This window comes from Nilaparvata lugens, chromosome 1 (assembly GCF_014356525.2).
Source record: "Nilaparvata lugens isolate BPH chromosome 1, ASM1435652v1, whole genome shotgun sequence".
Classification (NCBI taxonomy): domain Eukaryota; kingdom Metazoa; phylum Arthropoda; class Insecta; order Hemiptera; family Delphacidae; genus Nilaparvata; species Nilaparvata lugens.
The window spans coordinates 70,075,392-70,097,368 of record NC_052504.1 but is presented as its reverse complement, the minus strand read 5'-3'; the positions used below and the strand labels follow the sequence as shown (position 1 = coordinate 70,097,368).

Here is a 21,977-nt window from a genome sequence, read left to right as displayed (position 1 = left end):
ATTGGTAAAATCATCCCTTCTTTCAGACCATCAGGGGAAATATCCTGTTCTAATGAATTATTATTGAGATCGATTAATGGGTTTATTTATTTATTTATTTATTTTCCAACGGTACACACCAATTACAACAATCAAAAAGCACAAAAAATAATAATACATTAATACATTTCATTAATACATTTTTATAATCTTTTAAACTTTCACTTGAGACCCATCCAATCCTACTGTTTATTATTTTTGATAAATTGCTCATCATTTTTGACAACTCATCTTTTGAAACTCTTTTTTTTTTTGCTGAGAGTTTTCATATAAGATGAGGATTAGGCTGGTTGCAGACGAACCACTATCGCAAGTGGGATTGATTGATTGATTACTTTATTTATGTAGATTACAATATATACTGGCTTATACAGTTATATACAATAGCTTACAATACAGCAAAATTATAGATGAATTTAAAAAATATAAATTAAGAAAATAATTATTGAGCTGTATATGGTATGAAAAAAAAGCAATTTGTATTAACTATAGATAAAATTGTTATGCATCTACATAAATTGGCGGAGCTTTGGACATATCAATGTCCATTCTTCGGAAAGAATATTCGAAGTATCCTTCCCACTAACTCTCTACCAAATATAGGGATGTGGGAGCTACTATTTTCCTTCAATGGTACCACAAACGCAGCGCATATGGAATACATTGGCAGGCATGTCAGTGGCACTGATACTTCCACATGGCGTTGAGCGCTGTGGTAGCGATTATTTTCCTTGCAATTGTGATAACACTGGTTTGAGCACTACGCTTCCCCTAGCTTCTATACCAAAATCGCTCTAAGGAGCGTTTTCTCAAATGTAGTGTGAAAGACTCTCTGCGTTAGTCGTATTGTTCTGTGGTATGTCGGTCCCACATGCGATAGTGGTTCGTCGGCAACCGGACTTATCCATGTAATTATGACAAAATAATAAATAATTATTATATTTCTTTATGCTTCTTGGACATAAGATTGCATTTTACAACACAAAATTTTCCCCAGTACAAAGCATGGATTACCTCCTAATATATTCATTTATTAACACTGTATATCTTTTACTTGTTCATTGAAATTCCACCAAAATAAAAAATAGCAGATTCATTTCAATGGCATCAGCATATACAGAGTGTTTACGAATTCCCTACCAATACTTTAGGGCATTGTTCCTGGGTGAGAAACATATCTAAATATCATATTAAAATTGTCCGGAAGTCTTCAGTTACTCACACAGCGGCCATTTTGCTTTTTTCACTTATTTTTTTCTAAATAATGGTTGAACATACAATATTGAAACTTTGCACAATCATTTAAAACAACTACACAAAGCTATCAAAAAATTATGATAATTTTTCAAATTTATAAAACAAAATGGCGGCCATTTAAAATTTTGTTTCTTAAATAACTCGGATGACGTTGGTTTTACAAAAAAAATTACAAGAATAACTTTTTTTTAGTAAATTTAATTACCTATAGATTGGTACCTGAATTTTGGAGATTGAAAAAAAACCATTATCAACTAAGATATGGCAGCTCTAGTGATAGGTGACCGCTGTGGGTTAGTCGAAGTGCTTGCCAAGGTATGCGGCTAAAGTCTGCCGCTATTTTGAAAAAGCTATTTTAGGTTATGCCAAACAATATAATTAATGTTGCATAACATAATCCTCATGGTCTTGGCATAAGTTTAGAATAACTGTAATTATTTATTTCACTTGATCTCCAGACTTGACGCCTCTGGACTTTCACTTTTGGGGACTTTCATAAGTCCTTGTTTACTCTAAGAACTTGTTTACTCTACTATATTGGAAAATGAAATTGAGTTGGTGGGTAGAATTGTGGAGGCTAGGGCCGTCATTCAAGAGGAAAATGCGAACATTTTCCAGTCAATGGAAAACCGTTTCAGGGCATGTATCCGAGCAGGTGGACAGCATTTCGAGCTAATTATTTGAAGTTTGGCTATGTTTTCCAACCTCTGTTAATTGTACTCATTTTCTTTTGTATTTTTCTTTCAGAAAGTATTGAAGTTTCTGTATTGATGTAAATAAAAAATATAGGCTATTGTTAACAATTATTCTTTAGGTACCTAATTTTTTAAATTTACAAATTGTAAATTTGTAAATAAATTACAGTTATTCTAAACTTATGCCAAGACCAAGAGTGTAACATGAATTATTGTTTTGTATAATTTAAAATAGCTTACAAATGACATGCAAAGCAGACGGAGACTGTTGCATTGTTGTGGCAGACTTTAGCCACATGCCTTGGCATGCACTGCATCTGCAACTAACCCCCAGCGGTCACCTATCACTAAAGCTGCCATATCTCAGTTAATATTGGTCCAATCTTGAAAAATCTGATACCAATCGATATGTAATTAAATTTACTAAAAAAATTATCAGAATTTGAAAAATAATCATAATTTTTTGTAGCTTTGTCTAGTTCTTATAAATGATTGTAAAACGGTTTGAGAAATCGATGAGCGGTGTTCGCCATTCATTTTCTCTTGAAATGCAGTATTGTAATCATGTATCATTCATGACCACCTTCCCATTTGAAAAAATGAAGTTGGATTAAAAATATAGGTTCTAAAATGACGGACCAAAATTTTGATGTGAAAAAAAGTTTTTTTATTCAAATAGGATCCCCAATCAGACCTATCATCAAATTTCCCTTGTAAAATAAATATTCAGATGTTTCCATACTTTTCACCAATCCTGTATTACAGTTGTAAAATGATATCGGGCTTTTAAATATAATAATAATATAGCATTCTCTATCTTTGAAATTAATTGAATGAAACAAGCTGTGTGTGTGAGATATATTTGTGGGATCTATTTCTTGTTCAAAAAGTCTATCAAGTTATGTACAATATTTTTTGTCATACTTATCTGAGAAAGAATAATATTGCTGAGAAACAGAAACCATTACCTGCTGCTGCTGCTCGAGCTACTGCATTCTATAAACATTACCTAGCCTGTGGCGCCTAGTTCATAACAGACAGACCCTTCAAGCTCAAATAATAATAAAGGCCTAAATTATAAGATTTCAGATGAGTTCTTACAATTTGAAACTCCTTAGATGAGTTCTTTAATTATTTGAGCTAGTATATTAATTACTCAGATGCTATTAGGACTCAGTAGACAGAGTCTCCAAGAGCTATTTTCTAGAAGGCTGAATGAGGCACACACTAAGACACTGTTAGAAAGGAATTTGAATCTGGATCAATTTGATTGGGATAAGAAACGTATTCAGATGTTTTCTGATCATGCGCTAATGAAGGTAATCATCTCACCAAAGTTCTTAACAATAATCACAGTTCAAATTGTTGTTACCAAGTGAAGACTATACCGCTACCTGCAGGTCATTATGCGAACTATTTTGGAATAAGGAATTTTGTGGTTGTAGTTGACAAAACTCTCACCTGGGGCACTGAAGGCAGCTGTTTGAATGTTCCTATTTCGGAACTAGGAAACATACTCGACTGTAAAGAGAGTATATTATGATCTCTTTACAGTATAGTATGCTGTAATGAAAATCACATTTTTCTTTTTCTATGACAAAAAATACTTTTTGTTATACTTACTCAATTTCAGCTGTATTCCATGCATGAAATCAAGCCGGTAAACAGCTGTTTGCAGAACAAGCGAACGTGTGATTTCTTTACAGCATACTGTACTGTAAAGAGATCTTATGTTTTCTTTACAGTCGAGTATGTTTCTTAGCTCCGAAATAGGAACATTCAAATAGCTGCCTTCAGCACTCCAGGTGGGAGTTTTGTCAACTACAACCACGAAATTCCTTATTCCAAAATAGTTCGCGAAATGACCTGCAGTAGCGGTATAGTCTTCACTTGCAATATTGGTAACAACAATTTAAACTTCTTATTGTTGATAATTTTAGTGAGAAGATTACCTTCATGGCCTAAAGATCAGAAAAAATCTGAATAAGTTCCTTATTCCAATCAAATTGTTTCAGATTCAAATTCCTTAGTGTCTGTCTCATTCTGCCTTCTAGAAAAAAACTCTCAAAGGCACTGTCCACTAAGTTCTAATAACATCTGAATAACTAATATAATAGATCAGATATTATTAGAACTCATCTAATAAGTTTTGAGTTATAAGAACTCATCTGAAATCTTATAACATAGGCCTTTATTATTTCATTTGAGCTAAAATTATAATTTTCATTAAAATTATCATGAATTCTCAATTACATATCATACTCACTGAGTGCCTAGAATGTGCCATGTTTCAAAATTACAGGATGATCAAGCCAAGAATTAGATCTGAAAAAAATTATAACTTTTTAAATACAATAAATACGTTTTGAAGACATTGGATATGATAGGTCGAAGTAGTTGCCATGTTTATTATTCCACCGCCTTCTGTAGTGCATGGCTGTTCTTAAAGTCATCACGGTATATCTGATCTATAGTGAGGTCCACATTATAATGGCAGTACTTGGCAGTATTTGATTAACATTGGTGTTGATATCCATGTCCATCATTGGGACAAAGAAGGTAGCGATATACTTTAAACAATGTGAAAATATTTTAAAATTTAAATATTTTGAATTATGATTAAAAAATCAAGGTATTAAATAGAGATATCCTAATGTAGTTAATTTTTCCCACCTTTACAATGTTATATTTTGCTAAGTGTAACTCAATATAAAGCATAAGCACAATTGATAATATTTTGTATGCAGGAATTTTAGTAATTTTAAGCCTATGAGTTTGAAGGTAAATCTTTGACAAAAATAAATTATAACTTCATCATCCACTATTATTCTGATTTCCTTTGCTTCATTTTAATTTTTAATGGTCCTGTGTTTGAGTTTCCTTGCTGTTGCAAGAAATATGCGATATTTTTCTCATTTTCACAGTCTCGACAGTTTTTCGATATAAACAGTAATGCAAGATCAATTTAGGGCAACTCAGCTTATAGAGCATGAAATTTTCTCTCATTTAAGACCAATCGCAAGTTTCTATCATGCATTGTACTCATTTTAGAGACTCTTTAATAACAGTAAAATCGCAAGAAAAATGAGAAAATAAAGATCATCATTCAATTGGCTGTAACTTTTGAACGGTATTGAAAACAGAAGTATATTTCATGGGAGTGAAAAGAGGAGAAAATTCATCACAACCTCGACCACTTTTTGGATTTTGCATCTGAAGTGTTCCACAAGATACGCAACGTTGCATATGCGAGACTGTGAGAATGGGGAAAATATCACAAATTTCTCGCACATTCAAAGTTGCGTATCTTGTGGAACACTTCAGATATAAAATCCAAAAAGTAGTCCTGCGCGACCACTCAATTCATTGGAAATTTATTATCTTTAATATTATATAGAGAATGCTTTTTCTCGAAAAATTCAAGGTTCTCGAGATTAAATGGAAAACTTAAAAAAATCCAAAATTTTGGGGTGAAGTCGCCTTCTGGTGTGTCAGCAAATTTCAGATTAGAATTCAGCGCCCCAAAATATATATAGAACCATCGAAAAAAATTATTTCGGGGCTGTTTCCTGAAAAACGACCATTTGACTGGACTATAAGTTGTTATCCTATTATAATAGCGAGCAATTTATGTATATCTGTTTATATTTTTCTATTTCTATATCTGGTTATCTGGCTATCTGGTTATTTATGTTCAACGGATCTCGGAAACGGCTCTAACGATTTTCACGAAATTCGGAATATAGTAGGTTTATGATATCAAAATTCGATTGCACTAGGTCTCATCCCTGAGAAAACTCCCTGAAGGACATGAAAAGGATAATTCATCCTTGGAAAAACAGATGATGATTTCGTCTGTGAATAAATCACAGACGAAATATATTTTTCGTAGTGAATAAATCAAAATTCGGGTAAGTAACAGTTTTGGGCTGTGCCTGTTAGTACTTCCCCAATCATTTTAAAGAAATGATTATCAATGAAATAAATCTGTTTATCAATGAATAAATAACGAGCAAAGCTCGGTGCCCCGATATTTGGTATTAATAGATAGAATTTACAAAATGTACTTGTTCAGATGATATCTTTATTCCAAAAACCAAACCATTTAAAGATACATTTTGTTCGACTTGTGTTATTTACTCCTGTAATGTTAAAAAGTAAATACTACCAACAACACAACATCAGTGACAACCTATTCCAATTCATGATAAATATCGGGGCACCGAGCTCCGCTCTAGAGTACCTACAAAAGCATATAAAAATTATTACGAAAGAAGAAATTATAATAAATATTCATAGTTCATACAGAAAGGTTCTATCTAATCACAGTGGATTGAGATTAATTCGCAGAGGAATGCAAAAATTTCTCTCACAAAAGCATGTTAAATTTTAATCCTGATTCATGTCACGTGAACCAAATCACAGAAGACCATCTCAAAAAGATAGCTTATCTGATTGGTTCTACTGGAATTAATCAGGATTAAAATTTAACCGGCTTTTGTACAACTGTCACTAAGTACCTGATTGAATTATGTACAAAAGTTCAACAGCTGAGTCATAATTTTGTCTCAGTCCCACACACATGCACTCGCTCACTCACTTCCATCATCAACAGACGCCGAAATTATCAGCTGTTTTTCCAAGGATGAATAAATTCTTTTAATGTCCTTCAGCGAGTTTCCCCAGGGATGAGACCTAGTGTAATCGAATTTTCATATTATAAACCTACTATGTTCTGAATTTCGTGAGAATCGTTAGAGCCGTTTTCGAGATCCGGTGAAATACAAACATATAAACATCTAAAAATTTAAACATCAAAACATCTAAACAGAAATTGCTCGTTTAATAGTATAGGATTTAGAATACCTAAACTTGCCGACATTATATATTGTATGAATAAAATCGTTCCAAATTTGTATGAATGTTTACCAAGATTGCTATGCAATATTCTTTTGCAATAAAGAATTATCAATGATATTATTATTCAACTTTTTATAAGTAACCTTAACATTTAAAAAGCAAAGCCTCCCTTACTTATCTTTTAATATCCTATTAAAATATGTGTCATGTAGTTTTTCCTGATGTAATGAAGTTCTTTCTAGTCCTCCCGAACAAGAACGGGTGCACTGCTAGTCTCAAAAATAATATCAAAAAAATACTTTATTTCTATTTTAAAGAGATAAGAAACGATGGTATATATTTTTACAATATTATGAAAACAGAAATGTATTTTTACAGAAACGGTAAAATACAGATATAAAAAGCTTGGCATCAGCTGATTAAAAGTGAATTGCTCATGTTCGCGGCGCGTATATCTGTAAGCACCTTAAGATGTGAATTTTATTGTCATACACTGACTAATGTTAAAAACTAAAGAGTTGGGAGTTGGGGTACTTTGGGGGGGGGTCATTACACATGGATTGGGGAGGGGGGCATTACACTTGAATTGGGGGGGGCATGCGCCATTGGCCTTGGGGGGGCTGGGCACCCCTGCCTGAACGTGCATGAACCTCCTAGGAATCATCCCTGAACTCAACAACCTGAGGTTGTTGAAAATGAGGATAATATTGCAAATTTCTTGATTTTTTGAAACAAACATATCTAACTTCACGATTATATTTTTACAAAATAATTAATTTACCTCACATTAAAGAGGAGATTCTGTTCTTCAAATCAAGACCAAGTACCATTTTTTATCATTCCGGGTTACCGAGATACACAGTTTTGAATATAGAAATTGACCATTTTTCTGTGTATTTAAATAGGGGCTAAAATACACTAAGGCCCATGTTATACGGACAGAAAAAACGCGACAGATTTTTCGCCACGTAGACGCCAAGCCTACCGAGCAATGGACGTCACTGTGTGCAAGTTATACGAACGTTTTATCTGTCGCGTCGGACCCTGTAAACCCGGCGTCAGCGTCGACAACGCGACCGGACCGGTAAAATTGGCAGAAAAAACGCGATAGAAATGACACACGTACTGTTATATGGGCAGCTTTTACGCGGCAGATCCGTACTTCCCCCCCACCATACTCCTCCGGGCGTACACTTCTCCCTATTGGCTCCCTCGGAGCCTGCCGCGGCGTGTTTGCTGCTCATATAACAGCTCCCTGGCGTCGACGACGCAGCGTTATTGCTGCTCGTATAACAGCACTGAATTGTTAGTTCAGCGTCGGCGTTTCATCTGTCGCGTTTTTTCTGTCCGTATAACAAGGGCCTTAAAGTCGATTTTTTTATTTTCCATCAAATTTCAATTATGATACATGATCTTGAACCGCTGTATCGAAATATTCTTAGTACGAAATAGTCTTAGTACGTTACGTCACAGGGCAACGTACGCACGCGCATACACATGCAGTGATATTCTTAGGAACTATGACGTCGCACAGAATGCCGAGTATCCATAACCAACAGTAAGATAACCTAAAAGGGAACGGCTATTGCTCGAAGATCCACTTGTACCCAGAATTGTAGTGCATAACGGAATGGTCCCTTGCAGCCATTTGAAAATATAATGACAACAGGGTCCATCTTGCTATTCGCTACCTATGAAGTATATTGATTCATGCAAATAAAAGCTCAATATCGATTTCCGTAATAAAACCAAAGGTATTGTTCAATACATATCCTCTGATTACTATGTTTTAACAGTGTTATGAGAGTTATGACATTATTTTCAGAGTTGTAACACAGTTATAACTTTATTATCTATCTAATTGAAGAGAAGCTTCAAAATCAGATGAATTTGGAAAGTTAGGCCCGGTTGCACAGAAGCCGATTAAACTTTGACCGTGATTAACTTCAAGAGAACCAATCAGAGAAGGCCTATTAGAAAAGAAGGCTTCTCTGATTGATTCTCGTAAAATTAATCACGTTTAAAATTTAACCGGCTTTTGTGCAACTGACACTTAGTGCCGTTTGAACAGTCACAGTTCAAACTGAATTTCATTTTCAAGTGGATTAAATCCGTATCAAGTCGTGTTTGTTATAATGTGTTTCATTTTGAGTTTAAGCCACCAACTGATTCAATTTCCTTTAAGCTTTGACTACCGTATGCAAACGGCCCTTAGTGTTTTTCTTAACCTTACTATAGTTTCTTTAGTTTTTCAAACCTCTTGTTCTTCTTCATTTGCTTACCGTAGTTGTTTTTCACCTTTTTTGTAATTTCTTGTTTTTATTTTCCTTAGGCTCACGATCAGACGAAAGTCTTGTGTGCCATTTGACCTTTTTTATATTTTTATCATGTATAGAAATTTTTTGTGTTTTTTCAATTGTTGTGAAAGTGGAGAAGAATCAATAAATTATTATTAGTATTCTCAGACAATTTTTATTTAATGCCATAGGTCACTATAGTCAACCGCACGAGAATAGTCTGATGGAAAAGATGAGTGCAAATTATGTTTATTATTGAAGAAGTTGTCAAATTGATAAATATTTTTCTGATACATATTTTGACTTGTAAACGTCTATGGGTTCGGGGGTGAGAAGGTACTCAGCCATTCCAATTTCCATCAGACTATTTTTGTGCGGTTAACTATAGTATTTGTATCCTATTATGCTGGAAGGATAAATACACATGCAGATAAAAATTCAGATGAAACAGAATAACCTTGTGATACTGTTGTTTTTTATATTCATCATTATTACATGAAAATCATTTTAAACTAGTTATTCTTGATTACATACTATTGTAAAATGCAGCTGAAATTTAATAATAGATTTGAACATATGGAGAACATGCTAAGGCTAAGTAGTAAGAGTGCCCCAGCTAGCTCTGTATTAACTGCTCAATGACATCGGCGCCACCCGACTCACTGTAGCTCATTTCTGCTATGTTCATTCCATGCACTATCTACACATGTTTGATTCAGTCTGTTGATGTTGATAGGGTACTGAAAAAATAAAAAATTCATCAATCGAACAATTAGAAGTTTATTTAGTAGAAATATTAGTAAAAATAAGATTAAAAATATAAGTTGGAATCATATAGTTGAAAAAAATGTTCATATTTTCATCAGACTACCTCCTCAGGGTGTTGACTTGAGTATTATTCAATTGGCAAAAATTTATCCAGATGTCCTTGACCTAAACTTCATCATATATACATGTATCTTCAACTTTCTAAGCCTTTCTTAGTCCTGATACCATCTTGATCCTAGAACACAATCTGAAACAGATAAAAAAATGATTATTTCCCAATATATTTGACTTTCATTATTAATAAAAGATTGATATCTCATATAAGGGTTATAACCGTTAGAAAAAGGATATTTGATTACTTCAAGTTACCTTAGAGGTGTTGATTTAAGACTCAAATAAGTGGAGATTTTTCATAGATGTCTTTTCTCCATTTTCTTTGTTATACTCGTTTTTAACGTTTTCACAGCATTCATAACAAAATCTGCAACAAGAAAAATTAGTTATTTCAAGAATACTGGTATAATATTACTGAGATAAGAGTGGAATATATTTTTTTTCATATTACCTTTGAGGGTGTTTTTAATAATTTGCAATAATTCTATTCATGATATTTTCTATTTCTCACGTTTGGCCCGTTTTTTCTTCATAATACTCATTTTTTAACGTTTTCACAGCATTCATAATAAAATCTGCAACAAGAAAAATTAGTTATTTCAAGAATACTGGTATAATATTATTGAGTTAAGAGTAGAATATATTTTTTCATATTACCTTTGAGGGTGTTGATTGAATTTTTGATTTGCCGAGATTCTATTTATGATATTTTCTATTTCTCACATTTGGTCCGTTTTTTCTTCTTCATTTTTCAATTCCTTCTGCTTTTCTTTCAATTTGTCGATAGTCCTATAAAACAATGTGTAACAGATATAAAAAAATGTAATGTTAGAGAATATTTGAATTTGAATTGAATTCCCGATAAAAGAATCTTTAAAAAATGTTTTTTTATGATTATTTTATTTTGCTAGTTATATATTCATGCATATGAAGAATGAAATATGTGATTTGTTGTTATTACCTCCATTGTGTTTATTGGAGTTTTGTATGAGCGATATTTGAAATTAAGATATTTAAAGTCAGACTCCTTCTTGTATCTCTCCCTCATTCTCTTCCTCTTCGTCTTCCCTCAAATCTTCCCATTTATTGCATTTTTTGTAGAATAATCTGTAATAAATTATAATTTTTTTCTGTAAATATAAATAATACTGTAATCGTATTATATACATGATGTAGGTATTTGATGAGCGAATATTTTATTCAGGTGTTACTGCTTCATTCTCTTTTCTTCATGCATTGTCTGATGTAGGTATCATCCATAACACCACCTTGAACGCGAAGAGAAAAGAGAAACATGAACATTCCGAAAGTTTATTTTATAATAATTGTAATGAGAAGTTTCATGAATAGCCTGTTTAAGAAAACCAATAGAAGATTAATTGATTCATGGTCCTCATCTTTCTGAGTGCCCAATTATTTATATTATAAAAAGTAAAATTTATTCTTCTATCAGACTTTTGATAAACTTATTCCTTCATCCAAATTAGCTCTAAATAAGTCATTCCGATTCCAAGTCATCCCAATCATGAGTAAAAAATAAATACAGAAAAATTTTCGATTGTACCACTCGAAATAGGTAAAATACTAGCCTGGATATCTTCAATGAAAAAATAATAATAAATTTGGAAGCAATATCAATTATGTGATTTTTTATTTGAAGACGTTTTTAAAGTATGTGGGCTGAACACCTTGGTAACCTCATAGGTTGTTGTTAAGAGTCCGCACACGTCACTCAGGCAATAATTAATTAGAGTCTTATTTTGTGAAGTAGCTTAGCTCGGTATGTTTGATAAGGGTTGAGTTGATTACGGTAACTTGTATACAATGGACAACATTATTATGTGATTATTGGTTTGATGCAATTAAAATTTATATTTAGAAATACTATTCAATTAAATAGATAATTCAAGTAATGAAATAATGTTCTAGCTAAATAATAATAAATAGTGGGGTTATTTTATTGGTTTGAACTCACCCCATTTGGTGCCAGCTTCATTCCACAATATTGCCAGGTTGTCGTTGATGGTACATCTTTTCCTCCATCCTGTTAGATTTCAGGATCGGTGATGTTGACTTTGGGGTAGTTGTAGTGCATATTCAGTGAGTTACAACCGAATACGCAACTTCAAAATGTTGTCCGCTTTTATTGACTATATAAAGCGCTCTTGACAACTTATCATCACATTCCAAATCACAATTCGATATAAAATTTTTGGAATGTTTCAGCCATTCATACCCACCACTCTGTGGATGGTAGATGTAAATGTCGGTCTCCAAGAATGCAGCTGTCGAGAATATTTCGGCTTCAGTGGTCCATTCACCATCATTTCTCATTTTGACTAAATCAACACTTGGGAAGGATCGTTTAATAATATCTTTCATCGAATTGGAGGACATGAAATCAAATAGTAGATCACGGAATTTTTTATGCTCTTCCTCTGAACCAGTTACATTGTAAGCAATTGCGCGAAACCAGCAATTACCATCCCCACATATCTTTCTGATGCCTAATGGTTCTGTGAGTTTCACTTCCTTGCTATAGCAAATGCAAGTGAAGGGACCAACAAACTCTAGACTCAGTTCAGCACATTTTTTCCCCTGTCACAGCCTGTCAACTGGGTGGAAAAATCTTTCTCCACGGATTTCCTTGACAAATGCTACATCATCATTTTCCTTCTTGAAAGTAATTCTTTGAGAGCATTTTTTCAAATTTTGCACATTTTGTTTGCGTTTCAACACTTGTCCTTTCTCTGTTCTGAGAACACAAGTGGATTTGTTAATTTTATCCACAGTGTAAGGACCATCCCAAGGCATTTCCTTCCATAGACCTTTCTTGTCATCCCTCTTCAAATTTCTCACCATGACTTTTGTGTTGACTTGTATGTCACTTGTGCCTGTGCGATGACGCCTATCATATGATTTTTTCTGCACATCTTGTGATCGCTTAATATTTGCCATTGATTTGCTCTCGGCAGCACCCTTCACAGCCAGTGCAAAATCCAAGTGTTTTGTAAAATCGTTCAAGTCCAGTACACCATCTTCATCTTCAAACTCATTATCATGTTCTTCTGCCTCGCTCATCATTATGTCTATTGGCAAAGTTGGCTTCCTGTTGTACAGCAGATAGAATGGTGAGAAGCCTGTGCTCGAGTGTTTAGAGGTTCTCAGAGCAAATAGAACGCCATCCAACACCTCTGGCCATTTCTCAATATTTTTTTGAAGGACCTTGAGCATAAAGTTTTTTATTGATCGATTCTGTCGCTCCACCATCCCATTTGCCTGTGGATGGTATGCTGAGGTCATCCTCAAATTTACTCCAGTCAATCTCTCCATTTCTTCGAATGTTTTGTTCACAAATTCCCTTCCTGATCTTTTATTTGCACATCTGGGCATCCATGTCGACAGATTATGTTTTCATACACAAACTTTGCTGTCTCCTTCGCTACTTTACTCCCAAGAGCCTTCGCCTCGGTCCATTTTGAAAAGTAGTCTATGGCAACCACCATATATTCCATGCCATCAGACTCTGGCATTTGAACCAAATCAATGCCAATTTGACTCATCACCTTCTTTGGTACGGGTATAGGTTGGGGAGCTCTGGAACAATCTTCAGACGTTGAGGATTCACATTCCTACATGCTTCACATTCTCCAATATACACTCTGATGTCATTGCAAAAACTGGGTCAGTAATATCGCTTAGCTATCAGCTCAATCGTAGTATTCATACCGCGATGAGATGATAGTGCTTTAGCCTGTACACTACTATCAAAACCTTCATGTACAGTCTTTATCACCTCCTGCTGTTCGTCTTTGTTCAAAATAACTCTGACATGTACTGATCTATAGACACCATCATCATCTTTGATTCGCTTTTTATAGTACATCTCATCATTCTTGAGGAAATACGGTTTGCATTGGTATATGAAGTTGGATCGCTGTCTTGGAGTTAATAACTTCGAAATTTTGTTTTTCTGGAGATATGTGTATGCAGCAGCCAGATGCAGATGCTTCGCAGAATTTGTACTCTCCATTTTGTTGATGGACACCTGAATCTGGTTTTAAATGAAAAAAGAATTAATAATTGATAGCTTATTAATGATTTATAAGTGTAAATATAAAAATGTTGTATCATGATCTATAATTAAGCATTGAGAGATAGAAATAGATTTTCTTCTTTTTCGCTTTTACCACGAACTTATATTATCAAACAGAAACATTTCTAGCCTGTCAAAATTGCTTTTCGATATAAATGTTGCAACATTTACTCATTCAATCCTAAAATGCTATTCAATCCAATGAAAATCTCACTTATCACAACATACCATAAGAATGAGAGATGTAATGTTCAGAAAAAAACATTTTCCCATGATGTTATTGATGTGGAAAAATAAATTTCCTTTCAACCATTCAAATCTGGAACATGATCAGCACTACTGGAATACCATATCGAGGATTATATTCCACGTACACATGAAAAAGGGGGCGTGCTTGCAATGTATATATGGTAGTTCTGCTATTTAATAATATTATATTATTTGGATACCTGAGAGATGTCCAGGACCACTTTTTTCATGCAAAATTCCTTGTGCCAGATACAGAGTGGCCCAAAAACCTCGTATTTTCGGTTCATTTTCCAGTTTTCAGCCATTCACGCCAAATACTGTAATCGGACAGAGAAATTTCCTTTCGCCTCTCTTTGGATCATAAAATGAGATTATTTGGAGCTCTCTATCTTCAATGAGTATTGAGTTATGATTTTTAGAAAATGTGTGAAATTAAAAAAAAAATCAATTTAGAAGGATTTTAGTTTTGAAATTTTGATCCTTGAAGTGTCCTTACGCGCGCCTCTCCACTAGGAGATACTGAAATGAAGTGCATCTAACGGGTCATTCTAATAGAACATAATCTCATGAACTTATATTATCATTGTGCAAAATGTCACTGTGGGAACAACATAGATGATGATGATGATGATGGCTGAAGCTAAAAAATCGGGTGTTTTTCACAATACAAGGAGCATTGTTGTTAGGTGTACCTGGAAATCTACGTGAAATACCTAGTCTCAGATTGTAGAGCACAGAATTACGCCCAGAGGGATTTTGAATTTCACATCTAGATTGTAACAGTCGGGATATATTGTTGATCAAATACTAAAATACTAAATATATAAAATAATTATTTCTTAAAATTTCACTCATTTTTGAAAAATCATAACTTAGTACTCATTGGAGATGGAGAGTTCCGGATAATCTCATTTTATTCAGAATTTTATAATCCGAGAAGAGGCGAAAGCAATTTTTTCTGTCCGATTACAGTATTTTGCGGAAATAGCTGGAAAGTGGAAAATGAACCGAAATACGAGGTTTTTGGGCCGCTCTGTATCTAGCACAAGAAAATTTTGCATGAAAAAAATAGTTCTAGACTTCTCTTATGTATCCAAATAATATATTAAAAAATCAGAACTACAATGAAATTTGTAAACACCAATGTATATAGTGACTGGACCAAGTGGTTCAATATTGAAGATTTGAAAAAGTAGCAATTCAGCATTGATGTTATTCCATTGAATGTAGAGCCAAGTTTCAAGTTATTCTATACACACTATGATATCATGATATCATTCATCCCTTGGGTTGGAGAACTCGCTCAAGAACTCTAGGATTGTAATCTTCAAAACACGCAAATTTTTATTAAACAGTTGATGAAAATTATGAGAACATAAAAGGTTTAATTGGGGATCCTATTTGGGATGAAAAATTACCTTTCAAAAATTACTCTGTCGCTTCAACATCTTTGACCCTCATGTAAATTCGAATTCACTTTTTTAATGAGAAGGTGATCATGCATACATGATTCCGATACAGGGTTCCAAGAGAAAATGAATACTCTTCATTGTTTCTTTTCATTTCGAACTGCTTGTAGATGATCACTTTCAAATACTCAAATTAAGACGAAAATAAATGGCGAAAACTGCACATTGATATATTAATCTGTATAATATTGTTTGTGTGAAAGTTGTAGATTATGTTGCACATTAACCACCTGGAATATGACCATCTATCTATACTTCTATAATTGTACAATATTCTATTTATATGTACAATATAGTATAATATATCTAGTATACTATTTCTTACTTCCTATACTATTAAATGAGCAATTTCTGTATAAATATGTTTTTATGTTTATGTGTTTATACATAATATCGGGGCACCGAGGTTCACTCGTTATTTTTATTTATTGATAAACAGAACACAATTCTCTAAAATAATCGTGTTTATATTTCACAGCTGGCTATATGTGATCTTATGAATTTCGGTGATGTGATATTTTGATTTTTTACATACTCATTCGCTCACTCACTTTTTTACTATCCACAGCTGCTTCAGCCAAGGATGAACTATCCTTTCAATGTCATTCAGCGAGTTTCCCCAAGGATGAGACCTAGTGCAATCGAATTTCTATATCATAAACCTACTATGTTTCAAATTTCGTAAAAATCGTTAGAGCCGTTTTCGAGATCCGTTGAACATAAATATCCAGTTATAAATAAATATAAATAACCAGATATAAAAATACAGAAATTGCTCGCTTAATATAATAGGATTATGTCTGTATGTCACCTGATCTTGAAAACAGCTCTAACGATTCTCACGAAATTTGGAACATAGTAGGTTTATAAAATAAAAATTCTATTGCACTAGGTCTCATCACTGGAAAAACTCACTGAAGGATATTAAAAAGATATTTCATCCTTAAAAAACAGCTGACAATTTCGTCGTCTGTCGATAATGGATAATGCGAGTGCGTGTGCGAGAGTGAGACAGCTCAATCAGTGTTGAGCTGTTGAACTATATTGCATTTGATCCGCTGATTTCACAAGAAATATTATGTGGCACGAAATTATTAATGATCAACATAATATCTGATTTGTAGACATGACTAACGATATGATTTCATTCAAGTATGTATTCAAAACAAATATTGTAGCAAACATGAACAAATAAAGTTCAAAATTATTTTACAGTTGTAAGTGATTAGTGAGTGTTATTTTGATATTCAATTCGGTTTGTAAACAATCTACATTCGAATTTTTCTGTTTTCAAATGTTTGAACTGAAAATTGGACTTAAATTTAAAAGTGTATGAAACATAACGTCCTTTTCGTACTGTAGAGTATAAATCGAAATTCGGGAAACATACAGTTTTGGGCTGTGCCTGTTGGTCCTTCTCCAATAACTTTTAATAATTGTATTCTGTGCATCAATAAATAAATATATAAACTATGCTTCTATGTTTTTGTACTCAAAAGCGAATCTCGGTGCCCCGATAATTGTTATAATTATTATAATATGGTGTAATATATCTATAGTGAGGTCCATGTTATAATGACAGTATTTGATCAACTTTGGTTTTGCTATCCTTGTCACTATCTTTTCTATCCTTTGGAACCAGGGGTGCCCACAAGGGGGGGGCATGGCGCAATTTGCGCCATCAAAATTTTTGGGGGGGCATGATTTTTTGTATATTTTATGTCAACATTTTGAATTATGATTAAAAAATCAAGGTATTGAATAGAGATATCCTAATGTAGGCTAGTTAATTTTTCCCACCTTTACAATGTTATATTTTGCTAAGTGTAACTCAATATAAAGCATAAGCACAATTGATAATATTTTGTATGCAGGAATTTTAGTAATTTTAAGCCTATGGGTTTGAAGGTGAATCTTTGACAAAAATAAATTATAACTTCATCATCCACTATTATTCTGATTTCCTTTGCTTCATTTTAATGTTTAATGGTCCTGTGTTTGAGTTTCCTTGCTGTTGCAAGAAATATGCGATATTTTTCTCATTTTCACAGTCTCGACAGTTTTTCGATATAAACTGTAATGCAAGATCAATTTAGGGTGACTCAGCTTATAGAGCATGAAATTTTCTCTCATTTAAGACCAATCGCAAGTTTCTATCATGCATTGTACTCATTTTAGAGACTCTTAATTAACAGTAAAATCGCAAGAAGAATGAGAAAATAAAGATCATCATTCAATTGGCTGTAACTTTTGAACGGTATTGAAAACAGAAGTATATTTCATGGGAGTGAAAAGAGGAGAAAATTCATCACAACCTCGACCACTTTTTGGATTTTGCATCTGAAGTGTTCCACAAGATACGCAACGTTGCATATGCGAGACTGTGAGAATGGGGAAAATATCACAAATTTCTCGAACATTCAAAGTTGCGTATCTTGTGGAACACTTGAGATATAAAATCCAAAAAGTAGTCCTGCACGACCACTCAATTCATTGGAAATTTATTATCTTTAATATTATATAGAGAATGCTTTTTCTCGAAAAATTCAAGTTTCTCGAGATTAAATGGAGAACTTGAAAAAATCGAAAATTTTGGGGTGAAGTCGCCTTCTGGTGTGTCAGCAAATTTCAGATTAGAATTCAGCGCCCCAAAATATATATAGAACCATCGAAAAAAATTATTTCGGGGCTGTTTCCTGAAAAACGACCATTTGACTGGACTATAAGTTGTTATCCTATTATAATAGCGAGCAATTTATGTATATCTGTTTATATTTTTCTATTTCTATATCTGGTTATCTGGCTATCTGGTTATTTATGTTCAACGGATCTCGGAAACGGCTCTAACGATTTTCACGAAATTCGGAATATAGTAGGTTTATGATATCAAAATTCGATTGCACTAGGTCTCATCCCTGAGAAAACTCTCTGAAAGACATGAAGAGGATAATTCATCCTTGGAAAAACAGATGATGATTTCGTCTGTGAATAAATCACAGACGAAATATATTTTTCGTAGTGAATAAATCAAAATTCGGGTAAGTAATAATTTTGGGCTGTGTCTGTTAGTACTTCCCCAATCATTTTAAAGAAATGATTATCAATGAAATAAATCTGTTTATCAATGAATAAATAACGAGCAAAGCTCGGTGCCCCGATATTTGGTATTAATAGATAGAATTTACAAAATGTACTTGTTCAGATGATATCTTTATTCCAAAAACCAAACCATTTAAAGATACATTTTGTTCGACTTGTGTTATTTACTCCTGTAATATTAAAAAGTAAATACTACCAACAACACAACATCAGTGACAACCTATTCCAATTCATGATAAATATCGGGGCCCGAGCTCCGCTCTAGAGTACCTACGAAAGTATATAAAAATTATTACAAAAGAAGAAATTATAAATATTCATAGTTCATACAGAAAGGTTCTATCTAATCACAGTGGATTGAGATTAATTCGCAGAGGAATGCAAAAATTTCTCACAAAAGCATGTTAAATTTTAATCCTGATTCATGTCACGTGAACCAAATCACAGAAGACAATCTCAAAAAGATAGCTTATCCGATTGGTTCTACTGGAATTAATCAGGATTAAAATTTAACCGGCTTTTGTACAACTGTCACTAAGTACCTGATTGAATTATGTACAAAAGTTCAACAGCTGAGTCATAATTTTGTCTCAGTCCCACACACATGCACTCGCTCACTCACTTCCATCATCAACAGACGCCGAAATTATCAGCTGTTTTTCCAAGGATGAATAAATTCTTTTAATGTCCTTCAGCGAGTTTCCCCAGGGATGAGACCTAGTGTAATCGAATTTTCATATTATAAACCTACTATGTTCTGAATTTCGTGAGAATCGTTAGAGCCGTTTTTGAGATCCGGTGAAATACAAACATATAAGCATCTAAAAATTTAAACATCAAAACATCTAAACAGAAATTGCTCGTTTAATAGTATAGGATTTAGAATAGCCTACCTAAACTTGCCGACATTATATATTGTATGAATAAAATCGTTCCAAATTTGTATGAATGTTTACCAAGATTGCTATGCAATATTCTTTTGCAATAAAGAATTATCAATGATATTATTATTCAACTTTTTATAAGTAACCTTAACATTTAAAAAGCAAAGCCTCCCTTACTTATCTTTTAATATCCTATTAAAATATGTGTCATGTAGTTTTTCCTGATGTAATGAAGTTCTTTCTAGTCCTCCTGAACAAGAACGGGTGCACTGCTAGTCTCAAAAATAATATCAAAAAGATACTTTATTTCTATTTTAAAGAGATAAGAAACGATGGTATATATTTTTACAATATTATGAAAACAGAAAGAATTCCTCACAAGACCAAAGGTAAATAATGTCCTTTGGAAGATTAGAATGTAGAGGTGCGTACAGATATACGCGCTGCGAACATGAGCAATTCACTTTTAATCAGCTGATTATATCTGTATTTTTACAGAAACGGTAAAATACAGATATAAAAAGCTTGGCATCAGCTGATTAAAAGTGAATTGCTCATGTTCGCGGCGCGTATATCTGTAAGCACCTTAAGATGTGAATTTTATTGTCATACACTGACTAATGTTAAAAACTAAAGAGTTGGGAGTTGGGGTACTTTGGGGGGGGGGTCATTACACATGGATTGGGGAGGGGGGCATTACACTTGAATTGGGGGGGGCATGCGCCATTGGCCTTGGGGGGGCTGGGCACCCCTGTTTGGTACTATCCTTTTCTAGGTCCACAACGATGCCAATCATGTTTTCGACAGTTTAGAAATATAAAATACCTTCATGTCTCATTTTAAAAATCTTATAGTCCTACAAAAATCAATTGTTAGAATAATGTTTGGAGCTAATAGACGAACGCATACTTTCCCAATATTCAGGTTTTTTGGAATTCTACCTTTCAGATACATGTATGTACTGAAAGTTTTATCTTTGTTTTATAAAATGAGTGGGGATAGGAATCGAATGGGGAATCTTGAACAAAATCAGCAGATAACTAGGCAAACTACAAGGATGCTAATCAGACTCCCCAAACCAAACAGCACTACCTTCCAGAGATGCTTTTTATTCCTTGGACCTAAATTCTTCAATATTCTCCCAGATGAGATTAGAAAGCTACAGAATCTCAAGGAATTCCTAAAACAAACGAAGAGTTGGCTATGGCTTCATTCACCATTAGAAGTAGAAGACTTATTCAAAGTAGTAAGCTGAGAAACACATGGTGCTAATATCTAATCCATTATTGAATATGAATTTCAGTGTGGTATGGTCTTTTTACTGTAGTTACTTCTGTATCCTTTAAAGTTTAACTCCTGCTCACGGACAAGTGCTTCATGAAGCACTTTGTGAGCAGTTATTGTTCACATTAATATTATATTATATATTATTATATTATATACTATTACTTACAATCTATTATTAAATTTTAGATGGATTATTGTTGTATTTGTCAAGCTAGACTCTATTTGGTTTCTGTATATGTATTTATGAGTGTGAATAAATTTGAATTTAAATTTGAATTTGAAAAAAAAAAATTGAAAAAAAAAAATTGAAAAAAAAAATTGAATTTGAAAAATAATTAATTAATGAGGAGAATCGGCATCGCTATTCTTTTATCTTCATCCACTGCCATTATAATGTGGACCTAACTATAGTACACTACAGATTGGCCATGGCTGAAATAATTAGCGCGTGTGAGATTCCAAATAGCCTCAGCTGATGTTATGAATGAATAGAGAAACTGTAGTAATTGCATGCAATGAATTCTTCAGCTGACTAAATGATATATCATAACAATTTTTTTCAAGCACTTATGTGAGAACTCGCCAACGCTCGTTCAATAATACTAGTAATATAATTATTATTGTACTTTTGGGAGTACTAAACCTCGCGCAGTTATAAACTACAGCCTCCTCCAATAGTGGCAACTCAACAGCCCAGCTTCAAAGCAGAGAAACGTAGAGAAAATTCTGATAGTATAAAAATACGAAGACTATAAGTTACACTGAGTTATCAATAGATTGAATGTATCATTGCATGCAATTAATAATCCAATTGACAGCTGATTGATTAATAATAATACTATTTGCTATGAGCACGTAGGTGA

General features: G+C 33.4%; 1 protein-coding gene across 2 annotated transcripts in view; it reads right to left on the bottom strand.

The window, feature by feature from the left end:
• LOC111052641 overlaps nucleotides 1-21,977 on the bottom strand; it is a 45,575-nt gene that overhangs the window by 10,645 nt on the left and 12,953 nt on the right. Inside the window, exon 2 of one of the 2 annotated variants that reach the window (XM_039441640.1) lies at nucleotides 4,258-4,316. The exons of the other annotated variant lie outside the window; for it this stretch is intronic. Within the exon in view, the coding sequence (XP_039297574.1) occupies nucleotides 4,258-4,278 (21 nt within the window). The 5' untranslated portion in view covers nucleotides 4,279-4,316. The remainder of the gene's footprint in view (nucleotides 1-4,257; nucleotides 4,317-21,977) is intronic. 2 annotated transcript variants of the gene reach the window in all.